The 21,574-nt window shown below is 40.4% G+C and overlaps 1 protein-coding gene across 1 annotated transcript in view; it reads left to right on the top strand.

Moving 5' to 3' along the window:
- The first annotated feature begins 12,188 nt into the window (after positions 1-12,188).
- Positions 12,189-21,574, top strand: part of lmcd1 (LIM and cysteine-rich domains 1) — a 62,613-nt gene continuing 53,227 nt past the window's right edge. Inside the window, exon 1 of the mRNA XM_073072443.1 lies at positions 12,189-13,005. Within this exon, the coding sequence (XP_072928544.1) occupies positions 12,550-13,005 (456 nt within the window). The 5' untranslated portion in view covers positions 12,189-12,549. The remainder of the gene's footprint in view (positions 13,006-21,574) is intronic.

Below are 21,574 nucleotides of genomic sequence, written 5' to 3'. Positions count from 1 at the left end.
TGTTTCTTTTCTCAGGATGTCATACCCAAACCTTACTTTCACCATCAGCTTCATATTTGTACCATGTTGGAAATCTTATGGAATTGGGTTTAGTAGTATCTAATAGAATGCTTAAAATATCATCCAGGTTACTTCTTATTTGTTGCTTAGTTACCACTAAAACCCCAGCCTTCCTTACCATAGTAAGGTCTAGCCCAACAGCTTGTTTCACTTTTTTATTGGCTAACTATTACACAGAGCTTTGTAAGAGGCCTGCAGTATGTCCTGGGATGAGTAACACCTGTACTAATAGTCCAGTCAATAATAATTCACAAATATACTTCCACTTGGGCAAATGTAGGAGCAGTTTACCTCTGCATGTTCTCTATCCAGTATCTGAGCAGATGAGAAGATCTCTTCCTGCCGCATTCCTAACATAATCAGAGTCGGCACATATCAGGACTGTTCTGTTGTATTTACTTGTTTTAGACATAATTCTAGGACTTTAGCCTATGCAAATTGAGTATGATGACTGCAAATATGTTTCCCTAAAGGATGCACTTGCAACTCCTAGTTCCAATTCAGTTTCCAAGAAAAAACTTTCCTCTTATCATCAGGAACAGGAATTATAATTGAGTGGATCCACCTTCGTGAATTTTATCCGCTGATCCATCCGTATTTGAGATTTGTGCTCTGAAGGATGCCATAGAGAAGATGGTTCTGTATCTTTCATGAAAGGTAGGGTTTATAAGTCATAGCTCTCAGGAATGTATTCCCACTTTAAGGTGTCATCGTGTAAAAGTATTTGCCTTTTCCCATATCCAGTTATGGTAGCTCTCTATTAATTTGTCGGAAATTTGCTTTCATTTTTCAAAACTGCAAACTCTACTGGTATAATAATTGATTTGTCCCCTTGTCTTAATGAAATGAGTGCCTACAAAAGCATTGTAAGATATTACTTTAAGTCAATAAGTTTCTGTTCCATTGGGATGAAATTATATGAGGCATAGGGTGTGGAGAATTGTGTTTCTCATCTCACATTACAGAAGATGGCTACAGTGGTTTTTGGAGAAACATGAATTTGCAGAACAAGAGATTTTGTTCAGTCACTTGTCCGGATCTCTATTGCTTATTGAACTGTTTTCATCAATTTCTCTAGTGTCTCATAATCTTCTGAGGTAAATCTTTTTGGTTCACATCTGGCATAAAATGGTTTTAAAAACTGAGCATATTCAGATATGAAAGCTATAGCATAATTCAATAGGTCTAAAGATGAGTGAATGGCTTTAAGGGTATTTGGATATCTTACTCGTGTGATTTTTTTGTCTAAATTCAGGGTAACTGTCATACCTAGCAAATTTACTTTTGTACAACAGAGTTGAGATTCTTTAATGTTAATTACATTGCCTCTTCCTGTCACTCTCAAGAAGTGGGTGTGACCAGAGGTCATTGGCCAAGGTTTATACTTTTCCATGTCAATCTTTGCGGCATTTGTTGTAATGTCTGTTGTTTCAAAATGGTGAGGTTGAATTTTTACCAAAAATACAAGCCTTAGCATATGGAAAGGCGAGTCTAGGTATGCCTGTTGGCCAGATGGAAAATTTTGAGTAGAGTTGTTGCTGAAAATCTCCTGTGCAGTTTTTATTATATCAATATTAGCCCTCCCCTTTATACTTTATTTTCCCTGAGCTGCAGAGGAGGGAGTGAACATTTGGGATGGGCCTTGTCCCATTATATACGTAGAGGGTGAAGGACGAGACAGGTCTCGTGGTGTATGCTCACTTTCATACTCCTCTCCATAATATCGATAGGACCTCTGAATGTGCCCTCAGTCCTGGAAGGAGTATTTTGGTCTAAGACTTTCTTCTGCATACAAAGGGAGTGGAGCTAAAGGTCTCATGACTAGCCACGGAGGTTGTGGGTGAACACCTTTTCCTAAGGCAGGGAACTTGCTTGGTTTGTTGATTACGTCTTCCCTGCTGAGAGGTAGGTGTAGGAGAATGCTGTAAGTGTGATCAGCCCGAGGAATAAGGTTGGCTTGATGATTTTACTTACCGACCCTACATTCCCTTTCGAGGGAAAAGGAAAAGCGGAAGACTCTGCGCTGACACATTGTTACCCTTGTGCGGGAATGGGTGGTAATCCTGCTACCACCATGTGGGTACACGGGATCTCTTCAACAGCCTGAAATTGGTCAAGTATCAGGTGTTGATTAAGGGCAGTTCTGCATATGGTACTGGGGTTTTCACTAGGATAAAGGGGTAACATTATAGAATGAATTGGGCCCCAACCTGCCCTGGCCATTTGTTCCCTGATCTTATAAGCTGTTATTAAGCCCTGGCTTTTGATTATTTTACTCAATACAGTACTAAGTCCACCGGAACATCAGCACCATTTATTTGTTCATAAACCCACGCGTATCTCTGACATGGGTTTCCACACTCATGTGGAGGTGGTACCAAAGCTATAGGAAAGCACATTAATAAGAATTGCTCAATATGTTGGGGAGTATGACTGGCCTAGAAAGCCTGTAACTGCCTGCCATTCTGCAGTAGCCACTTCAGAATTCCTTCGGCGTCAGCTGGAGGCATGGTGCATACTGCCTGAAAACTCTGAATAAAGTACAAAAACTTGATGGGAAGTTTGTATTGGGGAAGCTGAAGTGGCTCCCTGTACAACAACCAATCCCTGTATTCTTTTACTGGCTACCACTTGAGTGACTTCATACGATATTTCTTTGGCTATCCTTTCAACACAAATGCAGCTTGGAGACACAGATTTCAGCTTAATATTCAGTTCATAATTAATGCTGTAAAACTAAATTCTCTGAGTACATAAAAAACCTAACTTTAACACATCAGTTATTTGAAATGCTAAGTAGCTGTTTCCATCTGGTCTGCAAGCTTCCTTGAAATAATAACTTAAGAGTCAGGTTGTCTGATTTGAAACAACCTAAATTAAACAACCCATTGACTTATACAGCATCTTGAGCAGCAGTAAAGCAGGTGTAGTGAGTTACATTTTACTTCTCACAGACACAGCATCTGTGCTATAAATAGAGCTTGTTTGCAAAGCTTTTCTTAACTTCAATCTGATTACTGATTTACATTTACATTTTAAGAACTGAAGACTGACTCACATTTTGGACCAGAAGTTAGTTCTAAGATTACTTACAACTGTTTGATCTTACAATCGGCAGCTGCTGTTTAGAAAGCCAAGATCAGCAAACAACCAAAGAGTGAATATCAATCAGAATACAAACATCCAACAGGACCAACTACATAAAACCTAGGGCAACAAGAGCAGGTCAGGGGCTGGGTACTCTTCTCCTGATACCCTGAGGCTTTTCTATCATTTATGAAGTACGTCAGGTGTAATGGAATCCAATCTATTTGCCTAAGTGAATGCAGTTTGGATCACCTTCGGGAAGGCTCTCCACCATCCAGTAGGTAACAATTCATCCAAAATATTCATCCTCCCTGCCACAAATGCATAGAGCTTGCACTATGTAAAATCTACAGAATACACTGCAGTGATTCATCAAACTTAGTCCAACAGCACTTCTGAAATCCACAACCTCTACCACCAAAATAATTAAAGGTAGCAAGAGAAAATGAACACCATAACTTACAGCTTTTCCTCCAAGTTGCACAAATGTTCACTTGGAACCATCAAGCTGTTCCATCATTCTAAAAATAAATCTTGGACACCAAATTGGGACAGCACGGTAGCATAGGGGTTAAAGGAACAACACCTGAAACCCAAGTTTAATTCTACCACTATCTATAAGGAGTTTGTAATATTCTCCTCTGACTGCATGATTTCCTATAGGTGATCCGGTTTCCTCCCTCGTTTAGTAGGTTATTTGGTCACATGGATGTAATTAGGCATCATGGACTCATGTGCTGTATCTCTAAAAACAAAACATTTCTCCAATCTATGGCATGAGGAACAACGATGTTCAGTTTAAGTTTTAATGCTCCAGAATTTGGCACCCAATGACTTCACAGACTGCTAATTTATTACTAATACATTCCCTTTAAAAAAAGTCAGCAAGAAGCATGAAGAATAGGCATATTCTCAACCACATGTTTTCCCAATGCTCTGATTTTGGTTTTGCTTGAGTAGAATGAAAAGAATAAGACATAAGCACTTGGGCTCATCTTCAACAATTGACCTATGTGTCCCAGTATTAAAGGAAACAAAGCAGCAAATCTTTGGTTTGTACCTCTGGTTCATTTAATAGGAATGGAATTCAATCATGAAAGAAACCAAATCAGTCAAATAGGGCACATTTGCAAAGAAGAATTTGAAAATCAAGTCCAAGGTATGTGAATATAAAGGGTTCTTTCCTAAAGCTAGGAGACAGCCTTAGATAGCAACCTCTCTGGAGCTGACATAATAGAAACTATACCTTCATGGATCATCATTTAAAAAGATTTTTACCATTTTATTGCAGTTCATAATCACTCCAATTTAAACGATAACACTCATGATCTCCGTGGACCACAATTCAAAGAGGTGAATGATGTCAGCACAATGTTAAGAACATTTCCTTACCAAATTAGGAGCGTTAGGAATTTGATATGGGTAACATATCCATTGTAATAATTCCCTGAGTTAAGAGACTGGAGTCAGTAAAGCAGAAATACTTTCTACCCTCTACTACAGTTTCTTATCAGAAGGATGACCACAGGAAAAGATTCATGTGGAATATGAAAGATGTTTTCTAAATAGGGTTGCTGAATCCATTCAAAGTAAAATATAATATCTATTAGTTTCTCCGGGCAACATTCCCTTACAGTCTAGGCAGCAGCAGTTAAAACAAAAAGCACAATTTTATAATTTTTCTGGAAAGATGATAGGATCCAAATCCATGGATTGAATTCAATGAGAACACCCATCTTTCAATAGCTCACTTTGTTAGGAAGCTCTGCAGCTGACAGCATGATGCAAGAAATCCTCCCAAAGAGAATTCCAGTGCAGATCTGCCTAAACCATTAGGATAAAAGAAAAGGGCGGAAAGAAAAGAAACAATGCAAGTCTTGACTTTAACTCCCATGACACAGTCAAGCACCTCAGCCAAATTGCTGTCCATTACTGTGGCAATATGTTAACATGTGGATATTGTGCAAAAGGCACAGACTACAAGTAGGGGATGTGGTTTTCTCCGTATGAAGGTTCTCTTTGTCCAAGTCTCTCAGCTGTTTCACCTAAATCTTAAAAGTAAACAGAGTGAAATCACAGGGTGCAAAAATTGCCAAATTAACCAAAATTGGAATTCATAGGATATCCCATTCATAGGATATGTTGTGTTTCATCAACACATTCCAGGTTAAATGTTCAAAGTCCAAAATTCTAAGTAAATTCATTTTCTTGCAGGCATACTCAATAAATCCATAATAAAATAGGATAATAACCATTATGTGATGAATGAAAAACAGGACCAACTTAGATATTCAACCAGTGGGAAAAAGAAAACAAATTAAGTAAATACAAAAATATATAATAGTAAATAAATAAGCAATAAATATGTTATTACACTAGTCTGATATTTCCTGTGTTACGTATTCAGGCAACAATAAATATAGATGAGCTAGGCAAAGGTTTAACAACAAATAACATGTTTATTAAACACTGAAACAAACCCCCTCAAAAGTAAACAAACCCAAACGTAACCGGAAAACAGCTGCTGTGCGACACATTCACAGTTCTTAATAGCTTTGCAGTCCCAAACAGTCTTTAAAGCGGTATTGGGAAAAAAAACAGTTCTTTAGAACGATATGCCGAAAGTTCAAAAGCTCACAGTACTTTTAAAAGGAGAGACTTTTTTAAAGCGATGTAAATTCTCTTCCACGTCGATGTCCTTCGATTCCCCGGCGTCGAACTTTCCCACGAAGAATTTTATTAAATATAACGGCTTAAAAGGTACTGACCTTCCTTCCACACTATTCTCAATCTCCCGCTATTTCCAGCGGAGACTAACACGAGAATAGTAAACGAAATCCTTCCGAATGAGGATCAAACAAGGTCGAACTTTTCCACCTTCGAAAATCGATTCTCCTCGATCTTTACCTTCCAAACTTTTCTTCACTCTCCATGGCAAAGAAACCATTGGCAATGACCTTTTAAACTTTAGGCATTATATAGAACTTCATTTTTAACTAAACTGCGTCATCACATTAAATCACGCAGTGACATGAAGTCATCTTAGCAAATTCCGCCACGAACTGCCCCACCTGACAGGGTGGGCCTTCCTTTTATACCCTGTAGAAAAAACCTGTCACATGACCTCTACTGGCGGGAAAATGACAACACTCCACCATCACAAAACCATTACCTCATGTCCAGTATAACTTCAACCCCAGTCATGTGACAAGGGTACCACTGTCACGTGTCACGGGTACGTAACACCTGCCTTGCCTATCCCAGAGATACATTGCTAGTCTCACTGTGCTTTCATTTATAGTTTTGTTTTAAAGTCTGCGTTACTTATTTTTCTTCCAGGGGAGTAATTGATTCCAGGATTGCTTCCATTTTGATCAGCCAGTGTCAACACTCAGCCAGATACAAAACATCTAATCCAGCGTCCAACATAAAGACAAATTACTGTTGCCTTTTCTCTATCCCAGAAAAGTAGATGGTCCTGCCATACTTTCCCACCACTGCATCCTGTGGTGACTGAATCAACTTACCCATTGTGCTGTGGACTCAATGGGAACTCCTTTGTGACTGCACAAACTTATTACAGAGGACAGAATATACTATCTTCTCATTGATTTGCCCAGAGATTTCTAATTTAAACTCTGGTTCTAGGAACCCTCATAATAAACTAAACTTTGCCCACATCACTAAACAACAAAAGATCTGAAATGCCAATATTTGTCTGAAATTATTTCAGTGTGCTTTATCCAATATTGCTTCCTATCAGCATTAACCAGCTTGGCTCTGTAATACACTATGCTGTCCATAAACGCTGATGAGGAACTTTTCACCCTGTTTCAAAGTCAGCTGACCAGCAAATTAATTTGTGTTAGTGATACTCCACACGAACTCTGCAACCCTTGAAACTAGAAAAAAAAAGACCCTGTAACAAGGTTGGAAGAGCAACACCTCATATTCCATCTGGGTAGCTTCCACCTTCATGGCATGAACATTAATTTCTCAAACTTTCGGTATTTGTTCTCCCCCTCCCCTTCTTCTATTTTCAATTCCCCATTCTGGCTCCCCTCTTACTGCTTCTTTTCCCCTCACTTGCCTATCAAAACCCTCTGGTGTCCCTTCTCCTTCTCGTTCTCCCATGGTCCACTCTATCAAATTCCTTCTTCGGCTCTTTGCCTTTTCCACCTATCACCTCCCAGCTTCTCACTTCATTCCCCATACCCCACCCACCCACATTCCCCTATTACCAGACAGCCTGTACACCTTCCCCTGCCCCCAGCTTCTCATTCTGGCTTTTTCATCCTTCCATTCCAGTCCTGATGAATTGTCTTGGCCAGAATCATTGACCGTTTATTCCTTTCCATAGATGCTGCCTGACCTATTATGTTCTTCCAGCATTTTGAGTTAATCTGAATTTCCAATATGTACAGAATCTCTTGTGTTAAGGAATCACATTTCAGTTTTGTGCTTACTCAGCTGCCAGGCCTTTTATTTTGCTCACAGGTCAATATGGACACTGGAAGCTCTGAAACTGATGATACCATACAGACAAATACTTGTTCTACATTGTGTTGCTTCCCTGTCCAGACTCTGCAGTGAGCATTACCAACTACCTGAGTGGTGGGTTCCTGCTCCCTACCAAGGAGGAGATACTTCCAGTTAAACACAGTTTATTTTATTTTTAATGATATGCATTTAACTTTGGACAAACAGTCCTTAACACATATTTAAAACTCACAGCAGATTTCTGATTTACAAAAGATTTCCAAATTTAAAAATATTATAAATTACAATGGATTTCCATACAGTAGATACAATCCTAATGAACTGAAATAATATGTCAACAAGTTGCAGATGAACAAGTTGTCTTTCACAGAAATCAAACACTGAGCAATGAATTCTTGTTTTTCTTTCTATCTCTCTGTCTTTGTGCCATTCTCCTTCTTATTCCTAACAATCCCCAGTGCTTTCAAACATTTATATGGTTTTGCTACTAGTTGACATTATCTACATATGATGCTTTTCCAGATACTTTTGCAGGGACAAAGTAATTCACACAGATGGTCTAAAAGCTTCTAGGACAGAGATCCAAGATACCCAAAATTAATGCTGTGCTGGCTGACTCTCTGAGTACAAAAATATTCCAACTATTGATCGATTAGCAATACCTACGACCATATTTGAAGTACCGGTACTAAGTGATAAAATCAGCCCGGTCTGAAATCTTCTTTTAACTCAGTCGCAATGGTGCAAATAAATTAGCCAGTATTGTCTGGTTTGATGCAGGCCAATTAATATTAAACATGGGACTAAAAGATCTCACTATTTACTTGTTTACAACAAGAAGCTGAGCAACAATATATGAAGGACACTTCACATTCACAAAAAAATAAAATCAAAGCAATAGTGATAAGCGTGGATGCTGAAAAAGCATTTGATTTGGTTAATTGGAATTTTCTTTACAGAGTTTTACATAGATTTGGTTTCCAAGACACAATTTTTAAAAAATTATTATTTATTTATTAAATTTTAGAAATTACAAGGAATAAATGTGATGATAAAATAGTAAGAAAAATAATATTAACCCTCCCCCCTCCCCTTAACCATTATCTAAAGAAAGAAAAAAAGGAAGGAAGAGAAAGATTGCCTGCATATCGGAGGATCCCCACATGCTCCATGGAGTTCAAAATAATTTTGATATTTATTTTTACTTTCCCCCATTACTTTATAATTTTATCTTCAAATGACCTATGTATTTAATCCTATCTTTTGTAAGTATGGGAACCAAATTTTCAAAAATATATCATATTCATTTCTTAGATTGTACGTAATTTTTTCAAGTGGAATACAACTATGTATTTCATTATTCCAACGATCCATAGTTAAATATAAATCAGACACAATTATTAAAACAATACAGACACTATATGACAATCTTACTGCTAGGATTAAAATCAATGGATACTTATCAAATAGCCTTACCCTAGAAAGGGGCACGAGACAGGGTTGTGCATGGTCACCACTACTCTTTGTGTTATATCTGGAACCATTAGCTCAATACATCAGACAAAATGAAGATATCAGAGGAATTACTATTAAAGGGACAGAGCATAAATTGGCTTGTTACGCAGATGACATTTTGATCTATCTAGGGCAACCAACATACTCTTTACCTAAGTTGATGCAATCCTTTGAACAATATGGTCAATTATCAGGATACAAAATCAACATAGATAAAACCCAATTACTTTCATATTACTATAGCCCACCAAGAGAAATTGAAAGTCGATACTCCTGGGCATGGCACACAGAGTCTTTCAAATATTTGGGCAACATTATGCCAAAAGATTTGGCAAAATTATCAGAATGTAATTATCAGCTTTTATATTAAAAAAAAATTAAGGAAGATCTGGCAAGATGGAACCTGATTCCTTTTTTCAGTCTCAGTTCAAGGATTGAGTCTATTAAAATGAATATACTGCCCAGACTGTTATATCTCTTTCAGACACTACCAATAGAGATTAATCAAAATCAATTCAATGAATGGAACAAGATGCTATCAAGGTATATTTGGCAGGGTAAAAGGCCTAGAGTTCGTCTCAAAACTTTGCAATTAGCAAAGGAAAAGGGGGTTGGGGCCTACCTTCTCTTAGAGATTATTATTTTGCAGCACAGTTGAGAGCTGTGATATGTTGGTGCAACCCATCATATGACGCTCAATGGAAAAACATTGAGGAATGGGTACTTCCCATCCCCAAACAAGCAATTTTGGCTGATAACAACCTGCAAAGGTACATAAATACTATTGATAACCCATGGGTGAAATTGACTCTTAAAATATGGAAAACTACTATAAAACAATATAATCTAGAGGGAGATATTGCAATTCTTAAATGGTGTGCATATGACTCAGATTTTACACCAGATAAATTGGATGCTAGATTTAAGGACTGGACAGCTAAAGGAATAACAGTTCTTTGCAACATAATGAAAGAAGGAACAGTCTTCAGTTTTGAAATGCTTAAAGAGAAACACTTATTAGAAAAACAAGATTTTTATCGGTATTTACAGATGTGACAATATGTTAATAAGACACTTAAAAATGTAACCAATTTACATTTGATAGAGCTCTTTAGAAAAGCATATAATTCAGATAATGGTAGTAGAATCATTTCAAGCATGTATAAGGTGTTGTCAAATCTTAAAACACATTCAACTTCATACATTAAAACAAAATTGGAGAAGGAAGGAGGGATAATGTCTGAGAAAGAATGGACAACAATATGGAGATATCAATGGAAGTGTACCAGTTCACAGAAATGGAGGGAGTTTGGATGAAAAAACTTGATAAGATATTTTATTATGCCCTCTCAGAAATCCCATTATGATAGTAACCTCCCTGTTTGCTGGAGAAATTGTGGAAATCAAAATGCAAATCATTATCATATTTTTTGGGACTGTTATCAAAAACTATTGGAGGGGGATACACAATGCCCTACAAGACATCTTTAAATGTGAAATACCCTTAGAGAGTGGTGGTGGCATCTGTCGGTCTCGAGAGACCATGGATCTGCGCCTGGAGTTTCCAGGGCGCAGGCCTGGGGAGGGTTGTATGGGAGACCGGCAGTTGCCCAAGCTGCAGGCCTTCCCCTCTCCACGCCACCGATGTTGTCCAAGGGAAGGGCACTAGGACCCAAGCAGCTTGGCACCGGTGACGTCGCAGAGCAATGTGTTGTTGTGCCTTGCTCAAGGACCCAAACACGCTGCCTCAGCTGAGGCTCGAACCAGTGACCTTCAGGTTACTAGTCTGATGCCTTGCCCACTAGGCCACGTGCCAACCTTAGAGAGTAAAACCATATATTTTGGATATATACCTCAAGAATGGTTGAAAAGAGATAAATATTTAATGAATATACTGTTGGTGGCTGGTAAAAAGACTCTTACTAGGAAATGGTTATCACAGGAGAGCCCAACTTTAAATGCATGGATGGAAATTACAATGGACATTTACAAAATGGAGAAGATAACAGCATCTGTTAACCATAAGCTGGAACAATTTGATTCATACTGGGAAAAATGGTTTAACTACATAATGCCTCATAGGCCTGATTTTATTCTCACAAATCAATGAATATGTTGTAAAAAAAAGATCACTCCCTACTTGTACATAGTTCTTTCCTTTTGTTTGTTTTTTTTTCTTTCCACTCTTTTCTATAAGTGTATATATGATATATATGTACAATGTCTGAAATACATCTTATGGAAATGTTTGTTTGATGATGAACTTCAATAAAAAATAAATTCCAAAGAAGCTGAGCAACAATAATTGGTTAGAAGTTTAACTTTGTCATAAACAACTATGACCCTTTGGGAATGTCATGCTGCTGTGGTGGAAAGCTGAGGTTAGCAATAAGCCTCCATCACATACTCAACAGTGGCAAAACACTAAACTATGGTAGAATATAACTGAGGGCATCTCTAGAATGAGTGGTATCGATTCTCTTCACAGATAAGACCAAGGGCTATAAAAATGAGAGGAAAATATCCAGGTGGATGTAAGGAACCAGGAGAAATTGGAGTGAAAAACGTTGTGTCAAAGGTTAAGGTTCCTCCAAGAGGGCCACAACCTTGTGCTTTGGAGGCTTGCGTGCCTCAGTGATTCTGAGAGCTATGCTGGCTGGAATTAGGGCTTTGCCTCTTGGTAGGGTCACCCATGCAAAACAGGTTAAAGGATAGAGGCCAGTAGTCCACTGTCCTCCAGGTTTGGGGGTTCAGTTCAGTTCAGGGCTAAGAACCCTGACTGATAAAACAAAATTGTCACAGAAACAGCAGTAAGAATTCTTCCACACCTAAGTGCGACGGTATTCTTAAGTCTCCACCCGGGACTTTGAAGACTGACCGTAGTGAAAACCAAGAAGAAGCTCCTGGCATGACGAAAGAAGCCGTGAACACCACGGGAGACGGAGGACCTTCACTGCTGCCCGAAACACCAGCGGCGTAACGGGCAGCACGTAACTAAGTAAAGGTTGTGTTGTGGGAGTGAATGTTGGTAACGCTAGTCATGGAGCAAATACCGGGCCAGGGATGAAATGCCACAAGATTCAGACCGTGACGGGCGAGAAAACTGTGGAAGGCACTCAAACATTTCGGCACAGTGAGTTAACGGCGGGGGATAAAAATCATCATTCCATCGATGGTGAAAGATCGCAACGTACGCGCAGCTTCATAGCTCTCTGCTGCCTCATGAGAGCTGCGCAAAAATGAACAGTCAGTTGGGTTATTCTACGAAAAAGAGAGGCATTTAAATCTGACTAATAGTTTTCCTTTCAATCCTGTCCATTGATTCAACAAATACTTTGTGGGTTGGTGTTTATGTCTCGACGGCATTACCGGAAGCCGCTTCCTTGAATGGGAAAAAAGCCGATGATAAGAAGCAGGAAACAACCCCTCATCGCCGGGCTGAAAAAGATGAATCAAACATTTTTTCTGCAGTGGGTCAATGGGGAGCTGACAGTCCGTGTTGACGTCAGGTCTGCGAGGAACGGGCGTTCCCCAGGGCTGGACCTCCAATCTCTCTCGTGGAAGGCGGGGAATCCCGTTCCCTTACACCTTGTGATTCGCTCCCGCAGCTATCGAAGCCCTGCCTTCCCACTCAAATTAAAACTACCTCTGGACTCCTGGTGCAAAATTGAACTGACCTGTGGAACCGGCGTGCTCCTGAAGACTGATAAACTCAATCGGAACATCCGAGTACTTAGAACAGAGCAAGAGGAGGGGAAGGAGGCACAGATTCTGATCCGGACGATAAATACAAGGGTGCTGTGTAACAAGTTCCACATGGATCTGAGCACGGGGGTGCAGAAGGTAAGCCGAAATGGTTTGAAGTCTGCGGCTGGAGTTGTTCAGCTCGCTCTCTGAGGCGATCTGAAACAAACTGCTTAGGTTAAAGGGGATTTTTCCAGCATTCGTTTGTGGTCAGAGTTCACCTAACTTAGCTGTCGAGTTACGATCGCAATGTGATCCACCTCTGAAAGGTATTTGCACCAAATGTACTGCCAGTGTTGTCTGACCACTTTAGATAGCGGGCCGATTGTTCGGTTTCTTCACTCTGGTTTAACGCTAGCTACCAAAGTGGATTTGGTACTGAAACTGATGCCCATCCTAACCCTCTCCTCGATCAACTCCCTCTGGGCACTGACGGAGGTGAATTATTTGGTCGTCGTTAACCTGTTCTTTGCGTCGATGGTGACAACTAGAGGGAGAGCCGAGGCTGGAAATTTGGAGTAGCACGCACGCCAGCAATCTTTATGTGTTGCTCTTTGAGTCGGTGGCATTGGGAGCTTTCCTGATCTACCGTTACCCAACTTGCGCGGGATATTGGGAGCACAGGGAGCCAGACCCCTCGGTGTGGCGGGGCAACAGAGGAATCTCAGAGTAAATGATATTATGCGGGGAGTGAGTAAATGGAACTTCGGGATCTGATTCACAGGCTGCCAAAAAGAGGGACTACTCTCAAGAACCCCCCCCCCCCCAACCCCCGGAATCGGTCAGATAATAAAGTTTGCTTTATATCGTTATACCATGAGTAAACCTGCCGACTAGGAGTTAAGGGTCACTTCTTCTGTACACGCACACGATGTCTATTTTGTTTCATTTAGTCAACCCCATGCTATGTTTGCTGCCCATGGGCTGGGGAATGAATGGGGTGTTTATACTTAGTTGCAAGGTCCTCAGGTTATATGTATTATCGTTGGCGGGACGGAACGAGTCCATGAAAGTGACCAAGTGGCATTTACGGACAGCCGGAGATCCTAAATCCAGATTTTTGTTTAGCAGGTACACTTTCTAAAGTTCTACTCTGACATGGAAAGTTTGCCTAGTCGTTCGCTTTAGAAAATACCGTTCGTGGAAGACCACTGAATGTCTGATTTGCTTCTGATTCATACAGGGCTTGTAGTTTTGTTGCCCATCCGCAGACGTTTTTAATTCAATTCAATTCAATTTCTCATTCCTCAGCACACGAGTGTAAAGGAGAACGAAATGATTGCTAAGAAATCATTAAGAAACACGATAAGAAACTAGAACGCAATAAACATAAATGTAAAAGCAAACGGGCGGTACGGTAGCGGAGCGGTTAACACACCAGCGTTACAGTGCCGGCTGTAAGACTGGAGTTCCATTCCCGCCGCCCTCTGTATGGGGTCGCCCCGTGACCACGTGGGTTTCCCGCGGGTACTCCGTTTTTCTTCCATAGTCCAAAGCGTACAGGGGATGCTTAGTGAGTTACAGGCTATGCCATACTTGCGGGCTGCCCAGCACGGTCATCGCTGATTTGATTGACGCTAACAACGTATTTCATTGTATGTTTTTGTTTTGGTATACATGTGAGAAGGGTGCTGTGGGGTGTCCAGGGAGGGGCACCACCTCTGGTGAAGGCATTTCACTCGCTGTTGGTCCCCAGTGTCTCCGAGTAGCTGCATGGCATGCGTCAGTTACCACACCCCGTCCACCGCTTCGACACGCGGGCTAAACCAAGCGAGGGTAGCCCGGCGACTGTACAGGGCATGCCTGACTGAGCATGCGAAGCCGGCTCTGGTGGGCTGGCGGATGAGATCTACAGTGATATCCAACGGCCAGGAAGGCGGTAGTGCCGGACGCTCCGTGGAGAGCGAAAGGCATGACAAGGCACAGAAGACGACGTGGCCATGCACTGCAACCAAGGAAGACCCCAGTCTGTGACGCCTGTTCGTACCACTGGACCCAAACTTCTGCGGCTGAGAGCGTGGAACTGCCCGGAGCTTTTCCACTTAAACAAACTCCCGCACAGATCTCCTGTCATCGTCGAACACGGACAAATACTACACGTGACGAATAAACCTTATCTTTAAATGTTTAATCGTATCCTCTAAAACACAATGTACACGTAACTGATTTAGATCACCAGGTGAACACGCTAGTCTCCTTAAGGAAATGGATTGAATCCTTGTCTGCTTTTGGGACTAACATGCTAGTGGTTGAAGTAGAACAGTCCATTCTCTCAGTATCCTGGGCTGTACTGCAACCAGTGTCGTTAACCACGCCAAACCTCTGTGCACTGAAGCAGCTGACTGTACCGGAAGCGCAAGATGAAGACCTTCCCTTGCTACAGAGGTGCCGGCCATCTGTGATACTGGAAGTTTCAAGATTTTTTTAAAAAAATCTTTGAAAGTAAAGGAACAACTGATCGAATCCATGGTCTTAAAAATACTTAATCATAAGAGATACTGCTGGAAATCCAGAGTAAAATACACAAAATACTGGAGGAGCTCAGCGGGTCAGACAGCATCTGTGGGAAGGAGTGGAGTCCACGGTTTGGCCCTCCCAGTTCTTTCATTAGGACTTGGGGGGGGGGGGGAGTCAAAAAAGATGGGGGCAGGGGATAGGTGAAGCCAGGTAAGAGGGAAGGTAGGTGGGAAGGAAAGTGGAGTTGAAGTGAGAAGCCGGGAGGCGATAGATAGAAAAGATAAAGGAATGAAGTACAAGTAATCTGATGGGAGATGAGAGTGGACCATGGGAGAAGGGTGATAGGCTGCTGAGGAGAAGAGTGGGGGGTAAAAGGGGAACCAGACAATGATATTTTTTGAAACAATATATGAAATTAATCAAAATATATTTATTATTGTGGGTACTAGAACTTTTTTTAAATTAAATCAATTTCAATGAAAATCAGGTGTGCATTCTAATAATAAGAAGGCAGTAAGTGGCCCCAGCCTTATGGCAGGAATCAAACATTACCCACTTAGAGAGACATAGAGTTCATCTTGTACATGCTGACTAGCTGTCAAACTGTGCTAGTCCTATTTGCTTTTACCACTTAGAGTACCAGTCAGCAGACCTGGCTATCTCCACTATCTTCAGTAGCACTGGTAAAGTCACATCTTTTCCTCATTGTTGGATCTTCAAGCATTTGATTAATTTGCATTTTTGGCTTGAAGCAGAAATAGTTTTGTTGTTGACATAAGGAAGTTGTCAGGAAATGACAGCCAGCAGAAGTGACTTCTGGCGGAAGGGAAATTTTACACATTACAACATGAAAAGGAGGCAAGGGCAAGAGTGATGATACCAGCACAATTTTCCATCCTTTTCAATCAGAAGGTTGACAGAACAGAATATTTGAAAGGAAGAATGGCTTCCATATAGATACTGCCTGTAAGCACAGGTGCAAATAATTTTCTGGAAGATTTGATTTCTACAAATCTTTTGCAATTGTTCAACAGTTTATGCGGAATGCTGTGGAGACATTTACATTTGTGTTTTCACAAACTTTTTATTCATTGCAAATGGTTGAAGAGCTTCAAACCATCATCCTCCTGCCAATCTATTCCATCTCCCATTTTGATTGGTTAAAGGCACCCCTTCCAGTGTGACCATTTGATATATGGTGCTGGGTCAAAGAAATGAATGATTGAGAGAAATGCAGCTGTAATTTTCTGAATGGAAAATGTACACATGTCTGCTGTCAGCCTGGACAATATGGCTGAAAGTTGCAGTAGGCAAGACAGTAACCAGATCCCACATTATTTGCTGTTATTACACACTCTGTGCAGTTCTAGGGAGATATGGAATGGAACCAAACCCTTCAGCCCACTGAGTCTGCACTTAAACACTTAGTTAATGCTAATACTTTCTGAGCTCACTTTACTCTCTTTCATTCCTTTTAACTGTGTCCACAATTTTACCACTTGCCCACATGCAGATGCAGTTTATAGTGGTCAGCTAACCTAGCAATGTGCATATTTTTGAGAAGGAAACCAGGGCACATGGAGAGAACACATTGTTTGGTGGTCTTTAGCAGTTGTCCCTCAGTGCCACCTTAGTGTTTTCTCTGGGATTCTTCCTTAAGAAAGGAGATGGAAAGTAACGTTTTAAATCAGAGATGTGGTGTAACTGTAATGATAAGCTTCAATCATGCAGCAGTTCTTTACCATGGTGTTGATGTGTAGGTATTTTGAGATACTTCGGTCCGGTATGAGAAAGGGCTCTTGACTTATCCTGTCCTTTTCAACACCTTTTGACTTCAGCTGTTGTTATTAGTTACCAATCCCTATTTGTACTCGTGACAGAAGTTTACTTTTCTTAAATCATAGATAAATCAATCTCAAAGGTCAAATTGATTATGGAAAGAAAGCACCAAGGTTAAGACCTTATAGAACAATTTTAGATAGTAAAGCCCTAAAAGATGGTAGCAATCTGAGCAAAAAAAAAACCATGTAATATTTCTTCACTTCCAAACTGATGAGAAGGAGAAGTTGATGCATTTAAGATAGGCGAGCGGGAGATTTTGGACACACACTAGCCATTAATAACTGAAGGACAGTGAAGGCGGTGGAAGTGGATTGGTAAAATGTATTGGGGATGAATGGCAAAAGAAGGTTATTAGATGAAGACAATTTCTTTTCTGGCTCTCTGTATAGGAATATGAGAGACAGGGTGAATGGAAAGGCTGCCATAGATATGCTAGCAATATTAAAGCTGTGCGTTAAAGAGATAGAGAGATCACAGTGTGGTGTGTCTCTCTCACACCATCTGTTTCTAACCACTTCCTGGCTGCGAAAATGTTAGCAGCGGAAATGTGTAGCGGTGATGTATGATGGAGCACACATGCATTTCAAGAGTCTTGGCTCACCAGGTGACTCCAGGCTCTTTCTGATCCATACCAGCACCTTCTTTGTCTTGGCAGCTGTCTCTTGTAACCCTGCCCTTATTTACCATTATTGCTTTGCAAATCAGTGTTTTAGGAACCAGAAGAAATACTTGTCTCGTGGTCAGGAATTGATTGTATGATTCTTACTTTACTAACAAAGGATCCTTTTGGTCATTTTGAAGTATTTGTTGGGTGAACTGGTCACTAATCACAACAACACATCTAGTGACTCTGAAATTAATCTGAATGTTTTTGATTTGCTTTGCACACCTTCACAAATTTCGCTGGCATCAACATTAAAAACAGAAAGAGAAAATCAATGTTGTTTACCTGAAATAGTTAAATGAGTTATTTTTATGGCATTTGTGACAATTATATTATGCCTATAAAGTTAATATCAAAGAGTTTACGCTAATTATTGGATCAATGCCTGATGGGAGTCTTGTTAACTCCATACATATGCAAAACATTGTTTTTCATTTAGTACTGGGATGCCAGAATGAGCTAATTGACTGCAATCATAATGCTCCTGATTAAAAATGGAAGGGGGAAAATAAAGAGGGAGTCCTGCTGCAGTGTTTCCAGTGGTTACTTAGCAAGATTTAACTACTCAGGCTGCATCAGGGGAATTGAACTTGTAGTTAAACTGGATAGTTAGAAGGAGGTATGTGCGTATTTTATTGACAGTCAGGATGAACAACCAATCTGCTGAATTACCCTGGACCCACCTACTGTTGGACTTGGTCGCTCTGGCCGCTGCAAACCCCACTAATATTTTTTCCCAGATGTGAAGGGCTGGACAAGCTGACCTACAGCACTCAGAAAACACTTGCTGAAGTGGAAAAGGTTCCAAAAAACAAGAGGACCTTGGACACCACATCCTGAGACTCCACTCTCTGGACCACACTGAAAGCTGTTACTGCTCCAATGTACAATTACAATGACAGGAAGAACGCAAGCTAGACCTCACTGGGGAGTCTTTTAATGATTTTTTTTTATGTTTTGCACTATGCTGCTGCCACAAAACAACAAATTTCATTGCATATGTCAGCAATAATAACCTTCATTCTGATTCTGAACTCATTGGCTGTAAAAAGCTTTGTTAAACTTTTGCACATGCCTGACGGAGACACTTTGAAAAGCTCCAAGTATATTTAAATAATCTAAAATAATTAATATTTTTTCATTGTGTAACACTAAAAAATCAACAGAATTAAAATACTATATAATAATGTGAGTTAAGCCTCTTTTACTTTCAAGATATGCTTAAACTAATCCAAGACATTCATGACCATAAAACAACACTAGACAAAGGGGAATATTGGCTGTAATGGTATATATCTATTAGGTAATTTAAATTATGTACAATGAAGTAATACTGAACCAAACAGTACTCACAATCTGTTTTATTGAAACCCTAGAGAATCACTCCAAGTGAGTGCAGTGTGGTCCCATGTTCCCCTCCTGCGTCCTATAGACTGTAAGTCCATTTTCCCCAGTTTCTTTCTTTCTCTCTCTCTGTCTCTCTCTCATATTAATATATTTGCATTAATAATGCTTAGTTGTTAATAATTGCTGTTTGAAATATTAGCATTAAGCATGCTCTGAAATGCTATTTTGTTCCAACAAAGATATTGATACAACTTGGCCCAGTGCTGTGACACTTAGTGCCCTGCCTGCCACTTCCACGAACCCATGTTCGATCCTGCCCTTGGCTGCCCTAGGTGTGGAGGACTTCTTCCCCCTGACTCTGTCATTTTTGCAAGCTTATTTTCCTTGGATTGCGAAGGATGATTTTGACATGATGTCATTCTGGAGAAGGACTGAAATATCTAATGGCAGAAGACAAACATGTGGAAAAGTAGTAGCCAAGTGGGAAACCTGCCAAAACATTTACACCAATTCAATAGCCCTGTTCAATAAATTATGATGGGAAGTCGAGGTATGAATGTGTTCTAGAGGTATTAAATGTTTCCTCAGAGAGAGAGGGAATGAGGACTATGGTAAATTAGAATGAGTGCTGAAGATCCATCAAAAAGGAAAGAGCTTGTTAGAACGAATGTTTCTCATGTTTGACTGGCACATATCAATATGTAAAGGCAGCTGAGATATGTTAGAAACAAGAGAAAATCTGCAGATGCTGGAAATCCAAGTAACACACACAAAATGCAGGAGAAACTCAGCAGGCCAGGAAGCATCTGTGGAAAAGAGTACAGTCAATGTTTGGGCCAGCCCAAACATCAACTGTGCTTTTTTCCTCAGATGCTGCCTGGCCTGCTGAGTTCCTCCAGCATTTGTGTGTGTTACTGAGATATTTTAGCCTAGACTTCACCAATATCACATAAATCTGGAAGGGCTACACTAATTTCTCAAATGTTCTGCTTTTTCCTCATACTGCCCATTTACTCCAGTTGTGATCAGGATATCTATTTCTGCGTAATCAATGTCGAATACTCTTGCTGATATATTGGCCTGCAGCTGGTGGTTACAATCACAGGAAAACTCAGCATTGGCTATCATTACATGTTAACCTGGTCAATCCAGAGTTTGCTGTTAATAATTCCTTTCCCCTCCACAGCCTTCCAGAATTTAATCTTCTGAAATCTCAAGAGCATGTACAGGAATGTCAAAATGATCATTTTTGACAGGACTCATTGATCATATTGTACACATTTAGCCATGTCAAAACATCAGCTTGAAATAAGCAGCCATATGTTCACCATTTCAACATGAATACACGTGTTATGAAGCCAAAAGAATAATTGAATCCACAGAATTTTCTACATTTGCCATAGTTGGAGTGGAGTAAATGGTGCAGCTGTCAGTGTACGAAGGGGAGCAGAAAAAATTCCACACTCTACCAGGCCAACACAAGCTGACAGCTAATGGGAATAACCTGCCCCACAGCTAGGAGAACAGGCACCCACCATTTCTAACCCTGTAACCAAATACAGCTGCGCACGTTCCAGGGATCACCTGGCTATTTCAATGCAGTCATCTCTTTTTTTTTGGTCAGCACATTGTTCTTGGTAATGTTCATTCTTAATATGCAGTTGACTGGGAAACATCGCCAAATGTGTGTATGAAGAGAGAATAGCCTGAGTGAAAAATATTGAAAATTAGCAAGCTTAGAGATGAGAGTATCTAACATTTCACACATGACAGCACTTTGGCAAAAGCACAACTGAGTTTCAGTTTAATCTGCATTCTCTAGAAAGGATGAAAAATGCCTTCTTTTTCCCCTGGCAGAACTACATATAATCCATGATTATACACTTAGTGACCACTTTATTAGGAACTTCCTGTACCTAATTAAGTTGCCACTGAGTCTGTGTTTGTGGTCTTCTGCTGCTGAAGCCCATCCACTGTAAGGTTCAACGTGCTGGGCGCTCAGAGAGGGTCTTCTGAACATCACTGTTGCAATGTGAAGTTATTTGAGTTACTATCACCTTCCTGTCAGCTTGAACCATTCTGACTTCTCTCACTAACAAGGCATTTCTGCCCACAGCTGCTGCTTACTGGACGATGCTTTATTTATTTTTCACAACTCTGTAAACTCTGGAGACTGGTGCACATGAAAATCCCGGGAGATCAGCAATTTCTGAGGTGCTCCATCCACCCTGACTGGTACCAGCAATCATTCCATCGTCAAAGTCACATTCCTTCCCAATTCTGATATTTGGTCTGAACAACAACTGAACTTCTTGACTATGTCTGCATGCCTTTACGTATTTGGTTGCTGCCACATGA

This window comes from Hemitrygon akajei, chromosome 19 (genome assembly GCF_048418815.1).
Source record: "Hemitrygon akajei chromosome 19, sHemAka1.3, whole genome shotgun sequence".
NCBI classification, from domain to species: Eukaryota; Metazoa; Chordata; class Chondrichthyes; order Myliobatiformes; family Dasyatidae; genus Hemitrygon; species Hemitrygon akajei.
This window is presented reverse-complemented; position numbering and strand designations above follow the sequence as displayed.